This window comes from Bidens hawaiensis, unplaced genomic scaffold, assembly GCF_021521415.1.
Source record: "Bidens hawaiensis isolate Kalapana, Puna unplaced genomic scaffold, B.hawaiensis_p1.1 tig00013755_1, whole genome shotgun sequence".
Classification (NCBI taxonomy): domain Eukaryota; kingdom Viridiplantae; phylum Streptophyta; class Magnoliopsida; order Asterales; family Asteraceae; genus Bidens; species Bidens hawaiensis.
The window spans coordinates 55,636-65,057 of record NW_027492173.1 but is presented as its reverse complement, the minus strand read 5'-3'; the positions used below and the strand labels follow the sequence as shown (position 1 = coordinate 65,057).

Here is a 9,422-nt window from a genome sequence, read left to right as displayed (position 1 = left end):
TTCCTATTATAACCAATATTCTTTGGATTTATGTTTGTTTTGTTATGATTTAAAGCCGTGAGTCTCTCTGAAAGCAACATCTCTATTCTTTGGATGGAGGTATGGATTGCCTATATTCCACCATCTCTAGACCCTGCTAAGACGATTCACTGTGGGCATGGTTAGGGTGCTCATGGGGCGACTTTGGGTTTGAACACCGCCGAGGGGTGCTAACTTAGGGGCGTCCAGGGGGCGGCCTCACTAAGACCGGCGCTATGTGGTGAATATGTGGGCCCTCTCTCCCCCCCTCTCTCACAAACACATACATATATAAATATATGTAACATGGTAAAGGGCATTAAACCATAGAGGGACGTTATAGAGAGGGGCAACAAACCTACAAGGCGATGACGTGACGGTGATATGACTCTATGGAAGGGCTTTAAATCCCCCACCATAGTGAACAACCTAATAAGCTTTGCTATTGGTAGGATTTTTACCTGATATGATTGTTATTGTTGTTGTATGTTTGCTTTGTTATGTTCGTGAACTGCTCGTTTAGGTTTTAAACGAACGAACATGGACACGCCCGTGTTCTTTATAAAAGAACACGAACATAAAAAATTGTTCGTTTATAAAAGACAAGTACTATTCGTGTCAAAAACCGATAGTACATGGATAACATCTGCCAATCCTTTACCATAATAAAACAAACACGCAGATAGAATTTTCTAGAACAGAAGCAAATAATCGGCAAACCCTAACTGCTCTGTGACGTCATCGGCCGGTACGGCGGTGCTCCTCCGTGGTAACCTCATCGGAACCCTTAGTTATCTTCATTTACATCTACTCGCTACTTATTCGTATTCCAATTGATTTGAATCGTTATGCTTATATGTTGATTTCAATGTTCTAGGGCTTGTAATGTGCGCGAATTTTTTTTTCGTGTTTTAACCGTGTTTATAGTGTATTTTTAATCGATTGATGATTGTATATGCTTATACGGAGCTGAATTGCTGCTTAATTGCTTATAGATTTCGATTTTTAGGGATTCGAATGTGCGCAGTTTGTTTTAAGCGTTATAAACTAGAATTTGTATGCATATTAATTGATTGATAATTGTATTTGCTCATACGGTGCTGAATTGCTGCTGACTTGCTTATAGATTTCAATGTTTTAGGGATTCGAATGTGCGAGAAGTTGTTTTCCGTGTTTTAACCTAGATTATTGTATACTTTTAATCGATTGATGATTGCATAGGCTCTGACGGAGGTGAATTGTTGCTTACGAGCTTACAGATTTCAATGTTCTAGCCTTCTAGGGCTTCTAATGTGTGCGAATTTGTTTTCTGCGTTTTTAAGCTAGATTATCATGTATATTTAATCAATCGATGCATGCATTTGCTCACGTGACACTGAATTATTGCTTGCTTGCTTATAAGAATTTGGCAGTACTTCTGCGTATTCCATATGATTTGAATCGTTATGTTTATAGATTGATTTTAAGGTTCAATGGCATCTAATGTGTGTGAATTTGTGTTCTGCGTTTTAACCTAGATTATAGTGTATTTTTAATCGATTGATGATTGTATATGCTTATATGGAGCTGAATTGTTGCTTACGAGCTTACAGATTTCAATGTTCTAGCCTTCTAGGGCTTGTAATTTGAGCGAATTTGTTTTCTGCATTTTAAGCTAGATTATTGTGTTTATATTATTAATTGATTTGCTCATACGGTGCTGAATTGCTACTTACTTGCTTATTGGTTTTAATGTTCTACGGCTTCTAATATGTGCGAATTTGTTTTTTGCGTTTTAAGGTAGATTGTCTTATATTGCTGCTTACGTCCTTATAGATTTTAATGTTCTAGGGCTTTGAATGTGCGCAAATTTGTTTTATGTGTTTTAAGCTAGGTATTGTGTATATATTAACTTTTTCATAATTGTATTTGCTTATATGGCACTGAATTGTTGCTTACTTGCTTGTAGGTTTTAATGTTCTACGGCTTCTAATGTGTGCGAATTTGTTTTCCGTGTTTTAAGGTAGATTGTTGTATATTGTTGCTTGCTTATAAGAATCTGGTATTACTTCTGTGTATTCCATATGATTTGAATCGTTATGCTTATTGATAGATTACAGTGTTCTGGGGCTTCTAATGTGTGTGAATTTGTATTCTGCGTTTTAACCTAGATTATAGTGTTTTAATATCGATTGACAGTTGTATATGTTCATACGGAGTTGATTTGTTGCTGACTTGCTTATAGATTTCGATGTTCTAGGGATTCTAGTGTGCGCGAATTTGTTTAATCTAATGTGCGCGAATTTGTCTCTGTGTTAGATTATAGTGTATTTTACGATCGATTGATAATTGTATATGCTCATATGGCGCTGAATTGCTGGCTAGGGCTTCTAATATGCACTAATTTGTTACTGTGTTAGATTATAGTTCACATTTTTAATCGATTGATAATTGTATTTGCCATATGTTCAATGCTGCTTACTTGCTTATAGATTTCAATGTTCTAGGGTTTTAATGCGTGCAAATTTGTTTAATCGCCAGATGTTTGTATTTATTTGTTCATGTAGCACTGAATTGTTGCTTACTTGTTTACAGAGTTAAATGTTCTTGTGCTTCTAATGTGCACGATTTTGTTTAACCGCTAGCTGTTTGTATTTGCTCATATATCACTGAATTGCGCCTTGCTTGCTTACAGGTTTCAATGTTCTAGGGCTAGTGTGCTCGAATTCGTTTCTGCATTAGATTATAGTGTATTGTGTATTTTGTAATTGATTGATAATTCTATATGCTCATATGGCGCTGAATTGCTGGATAGGGCCTCTAATGTGCGCTAATTCGTTACTGTGTTAGATTATAGGTTATATTTTCAATAGATTGATAATTGTATTTGCTCATACGACATTGAATTGTTGCTTACTACCTTATAGATTTCAATGTTCTAGGGCTTTAATTTAATGTGTTCAAATTTGTTTTCTCACTAGATGTTTGTATTTGCTTATGTAGCACTGGATTGTTGTTTACTTTCTCATAGATTTTAATGTTCTAGGGCTTATGATGTACATGAATTTGTTTTCTGCGATTTAACCTGGATTGTTATGTGTTTTTAATCGAATGATAATTGTATATGCTCATATGGCACTGAATTGCTGCTTACTTGCTTATGGATTTCAATGGTCTAGGGCTTCAAATGTGCATGAGTTTGTCAACTGTGGTCGAAGCTAACTCGTTGTATTTTTAGTTGCTCGATGTTTGTATGTGCTTATACGGCATTGAATTGTCGCTTACATTCTTATAAGAATCCGGAGATGATATCACTACGATTGGAATGAAAGCTTGTTATTATTGTCTTTCATAGACCATTACTATAGAGGGGAGGAGGGGTAGAGGACGACTGAAATTGACTTGGGATGAGAGGATTAGGCATGATTTGATAGACCTAAACCTCTCCGAGGACATGGTTGAGGATAGGAATTCGTGGAGAAGTAGAATTAAAGTTAAGGATTTTTAGAGAGAATTGAATACCTTAGGGCTTAGACTTAACTTATTTAGGTCACATACCATAATGGTATTTCCCTTACATATTTTATTATTATTATTATTATTAGCTTTTATATTGCGGTTAAACTGTGACCTTATTATTAATATTATTATAATTAGTAGTAGTTTTTTATATAACTGTTAAACTTTGATTTCCTTTTTTTTGCTTCATACACATGTTCTTAGAGCCGAGGGTCTCTCTGGAAGCCACCTCTTTATTTTTTTGGATAGAGGTACGGTGTGCCTACATCCCACCCTCCCCAGACCCTACCTATAGCTCTGCTGTCGGTGGGATTTTACTGGGTATGATTGATTGATTGATTGATTGATTTTATAAACAACAAACGTGCCAAGCTTTAGCTTGACCAGGTTTGAGCTCGGCTCATTTCGAGCTCTTTTTTAAAGCTTGAGCTCGGCTCGTGAGTGGTTTTTTTCAAGCTCGGGTTTGGCTCGTTTATTATTTGTTATTTATATACGCTTGTAATTTTTTTTATATATTTTGACAAAAACACCAAGTGAACCTACGCTCGTGTAGTACTTTAAACGAGCCAACGCTCGGCTTGAGCTCGTCTGCACAGTGTGAAATTTATGCATAGAACTCCAAACTAGGCAAACTTAAAATTACACAAGGCTTGAGCTTTGGCTCGATAACTAAACAAGCTTTATATGAGGCTCGGGCTTGTCTCGTCTTGTTTTGAGATTTTTATCGATCCAATCTCAAGTAGCTCACGAGCGGCTTGGCTTATTTGCCTTAACGAGTGTTAGTGTATCACTTACATATGTTCATCCAGTAATTTCGTTTGTTGTAAATGGTGATTTGATCTGAATGCATTTTGCAAGAATACTTGGGATTTGCAGAAGTTTTTGAAAATTGACATGCTAACTGTTTTGCGTGTGCATTACAAAATGATTTTGCACGACAATAAAAAAATTAGCAAAATGGTTTTATCTAATTTACAGAAAGTTTGGCTGTTAACAAATGCATTCAAGGTTATTTATCAGTTTATCACATGTTGCATTGTTATTTTATTCTGGTTTTATGCTCATTTGTTGTGATGATGATAACTAACTGTATCACACGGTTGCAGATCGGGCTATATATTGTTTAACAACCTTAAGAATGTCTAGCAGAGAAGATTCAGACATTGATGATGATTTTAGTGATCTCTACAAGGAATATACTGGTCCACTAAAATCTAATACCAAGAGTGTTCCTGAAACCACAAAAACAAGCAAAAGGTCTCATGCTGATTCAGATGAAGAACAAGAAGCCCTAGACCCTAACGCGGTTCCCACTGATTTTACCAGCCGTGATGCTAAGGTTTGGGAGGCAAAATCTAAAGCTACTGAAAGGAACTGGAAAAAAAGAAAGGAAGAAGAAATGATTTGTAAACTATGTGGAGATTCCAGTCATTATACACAGGTATTTGTTACAGTGACATAAAGTAGATTTTACTAGCTTGTCTGATTGGCTATTGTAACTATTGGGGATGTTTAGGATTGCCTATATATAAACAGCTTATGTTAATGAGTATTTGAGTGCTCTTGTTTTTTACATTAATTTCAACTATTTTTTGGGTGTTCAATGTATGATTTAAATGTTCTAGGGTTGTCCATCTACTCTTGGGGCTAGTCGCAAGTCTCAAGATTTATTTGAAAGGGTTCCTGCAAGAGACCCTCAAGTAAAAGCACTTTTCACTGATAGGGTGGTTAAAGAAATTGAGAAGGATATTGGGTGCAAAATCAAAATTGAGGAAAAATTTATAATTGTTAGTGGCAAAGATGGAAAGATATTATCGAAGGGTGTGGATGCTGTTTTCAAAATTAAGAGCGAGGGTAGCAAAACAGGTGAATCCATTTCCAACACACGCAAATCTAATTCCAGGTCACCAAAAGGGAGAATTCCTGTGGTATCTAAAGTTGGGCCTACTGATTCTCAGAGATCTAACCCTAGTCCAAGACATCCTTCAAACTATGACCAGAGGTTGGGGCGGCATGATAAAGTGACTAAAGAACATGTGCGTGAGGAGTTTCAGAAGTACCTGAGGGGATCCCCACAAGGTAAAGACCCTGATCCCTAATTCGTTTTGGGTTTAAGTTGGTGGGCCTATATGTATAGCACAACCACAAACCGGATCCGATTAATTAATCATGTTGAAAAACTGACACTTTTCCAAACAGGCTAGCCTTGTCGACTTGCTTTATTGATATTTGATAACGTATCTACCAAAAAATAGAAGGAAACTTATTTAACATCAAAATCAACAGCAAATATACATAACCAAAATTGGCCCCTGTTTCTATTCAGTTTGAATCATTATACATAATCAAAATCAACAATAGACTTTGTTTTTTTTATCAGTTTAACTTCAAATTGTTCTCATTTTAATTATTATAACTTACAACTCTGCAAATCACATTTATAAATTTTGTTATATGGTTTTTTTAATGTAACTTTAAAGGGTTGTCTCTTTTTGATTAAACCTAATCTTTAGGGATGTGCATGGCTGGTTTTGGGCTAATGCCGAACCAAAGACCGAATATTCGGTTTTTGAGCTTTTGAAAACCATTTGGTTTCAGTTTTTTTGGTTTTACCATTTGGCTTGACTTTTTTGGGCCAAAAATAAATGTTTCCAAAATAATTAATCTGCGCCTGAGTGTTTTTTTGTGAAATAATTGATAGTTTGTGGGTCTTTATTACGTGAAAAACCGAAATCGAACTGAAAGTTTGGTTCTTACGAAAACATAAAACCAAATTGTCTGTTTGTTTGGGTTTGCTTTTTGGGTTAAGGAATGGTCTTTTTTTGGCTTCATGCACACTTGTAGTAACCTTTATGTTGCTTATTGTGGATAAAAACGATTGTGTAATAACATTGGTTGTTTGTGTGTATATTTGCAGCTAGAGGTAAGTGACTAAGTTCTTATATTCAAGAATTATGTGTTGCGTTCTTTAGTAACTTTTTGGGTGGCTCTGAAATCTGAATTGAACCGATTGAAAGAATCTTGAATCAAAGTGTTTAACACACTCTTCATTTGGTGAATTAGCTTATGGGAATGATGCAATTCACATGCGATCAACACATTCAAAATCTCCCTCTCGCCGTCCACCATACCCTGGTGGACTATATGACTCAAAAGATAATCACAAATATGGGCCCGGGCCCATTTCACAGCCTACTCATCAGGAGGCCCATTCTACATTCTCACTAGCATTGGAGGAATTAGAGTTGGAATATAAGAGGGATGCAATGGATATTGCAAAAATTAGAGATAAGGCGGAAGATGAAGAGAATTATAGGCATCGTCAGGTAATGGCATTTTCGTAATTTCTCATTTTTTGTGCATGGTTTCTTTTGACTTTCTGACTTCTTTTATGTACACACTCAGGCTATTGAACAAATTAGGGGAAATTATATGAAAAGGTTGGCTACAATAAGGGAAATGCATGCGAAACAATGGGAACAATTTCTTCAACTTGAAACACGAAAAAGACAGCAAGAAACCAGTCAACAAATGTCTAATGTAGGGTTTGGTGGTTATAGAAATGATAATCGTTATGATTATGGTGATGCTGCTGCTAATCCTTATATTAATAATATGCCAATGGAATCAAGATTAAGGTATCCAGAAATTGAGAACAATCCATCTCTGAGGTCCAATAATTATAATTTTCAACGCCCAAGGCACGGGGATCATGGGGAAGCATATAATCGATATTAAATCATCTCTGAGACTAAATCAAGTGAGTTTTGTCCTACCTTTTAGGATAGTTAAATCGATATTAAATTATTTCAAAAACATGTTAGGATGACAAAAATGCCCTTTAAAATTTTAGAAAGGGTGCTGATTTTCAAAATTTTTGAAGTGCATTTTATTATCCAACATGCAGGATGATGAAAATGACGTTTAAAGGTTTTTCGAAATACAACATTTTGATGTATTTGTCGTTTGTTAGCATTGTTTGGAGTATCTTTGTCATCTTGTATGTTTTTTGGACTTATGGTGCATAGTTCTTTAGTGATATTCTGAACCCTTGAACCCTATAAACCGTGACGTTTTTTTTATTCTTACCCCACTTTGCTTGCAAATATTCAGGACTGGTGTTCATGTCGGGAAGGTATTCATCGAGCTTTTCACATATGGTAAATTAACCATCTTCCTGTTTAATTTTGAAATAGTTTCTACTTATGCTATTCCCTTTATTTAAGGAGATCATGGTTTGTTGAGATGAACATAACTCTCTTTGCTTAGTAGTCTTTTTTTCTTTTTAGATATTTTTATGAGTAGTTGGTGGATTTTATCTCACATTTGAGGATTTGGTTTGTGGGGTATCTCTAAACTAGATTCATATATTTTATCCTTGATTCTTCGCCTCCTTAATATCTTGGACATCTTACTTTCCCATGCATCACATTCTTTTAGGAGAGTATAATAAGTCTTATCTCTGAGGGTTGGATTATATCAGTGGCGGAACTTGATTTTAAATACCAGGGGCCGAAAATATTAGAATTTAGTATTAAGTTCATACGCATAAAAATTCCAATATTTTTCACCAAATAAAGATCATAAATCCTAGTTGGTTTGGTTTGTGTTATCAAAAATCATATATGGCCATTTCTGAGTCCAAAAATATAATTGAAAATATTTCGGCTATATTTATCGAAAATATATGGACTATATATAGAAGTTCTAAGCCCAAGAACAGGAGGGGTTGGAACCCATCGCCCCTTTAAAGTTCTGTCCATGGATTATATGATTTTACTTGTTTTAGTTTTACTGTGTTAGTATAGGGGAACTGGTTTTATGTGTGTTCGGGTTTAGTTTTATGTTTTTGACAAACATGCGAATCATATGAGAAGGTTGCTTTAGAAATTGATTTGCTTGAGAAACATCGTAGGCCGCAGGCTTCTTTAGGAATGAATGCAATAATATCTTAGGAGTTAGGATGCTTGGTATTAATATTAGGAGGCTTCCTTCTTGTCACGGTATTAGCACCATAGTTAAAAGTTTTAATTTTGAGTTTAATACTTAATGATTTTGCTGAATGAAAACATGCTACGTTTGACCTCTACAACATAGATTAAAACATGCCAATCTTACACACACCGGCATGACCTATTCTGATCTTGTTTTAGATAAAAAATATGAATTTGAGATGACTTTGCTAAAAAGATTAAACAAGACTAACATGCTAAAGTGGGCAAGTGGGCATTGCATACATCTAATTTTCTTGAAATCGTTAGAAAATACATTGATGTGAACTCCCGGCTTTGAATTTTCATGTCATAAAAGTTATGAATGCATTTTGGTTTTTCAACGGAATTGAGATTATTCAGGAATACACATTGAATATTGGCTTTGAATTTCATGTCATAAAAGTTATATATATTTTGGTTTTTAACTGAATCTTTACTATGCCCTTACTACCTCATTTTATTTTTTTATCACATTCATTTTTACATAAAACCATATTCAATCACATTATGCCCCTGTGGCCCTATAAATCGCACAATATGCATGATTGATTATTTATTACATCAGAAATGATGAATAGAAAATATTTATGACTCATTTTAACACGGCATGTTTTGACAAGTAACCCAATCACCTTATGTTATACTAATAATTGTTTTTCTTCCAAACGAAAATTATCGGAATGTCCGTGACTATATCAACAGGAAGAAATCTTTGATTCTCAATTAGGTACCTAATGTGGTATAGTTCTATTACTATGTGTGTGGCTACTGGTTACTGTGATATAAAAATTCGAAATTTGAGTATTTGGAACTCACATTTGGACATAGTATAAGAGCTTGATTCAATTTTTTTGTAGCACTTTGTATATTTGAAAGTGTTGTGAAACCTTTAGCAGATATTTCATAATTTGA

General features: G+C 34.9%; 1 protein-coding gene across 1 annotated transcript; it reads left to right on the top strand.

Moving 5' to 3' along the window:
• The first annotated feature begins 743 nt into the window (after window positions 1-743).
• LOC143544817 (uncharacterized) lies at window positions 744-7,921 on the top strand. Its single transcript, XM_077036818.1, has 6 exons — window positions 744-787; window positions 4,623-4,957; window positions 5,142-5,595; window positions 6,580-6,842; window positions 6,922-7,259; window positions 7,611-7,921. Exons 2-5 carry the CDS (start codon window positions 4,655-4,657, stop codon window positions 7,252-7,254), a joined length of 1,353 nt encoding a protein of 450 aa, XP_076892933.1. The 5' UTR covers window positions 744-787; window positions 4,623-4,654; the 3' UTR covers window positions 7,255-7,259; window positions 7,611-7,921.
• Window positions 7,922-9,422: the final 1,501 nt, after the last annotated feature.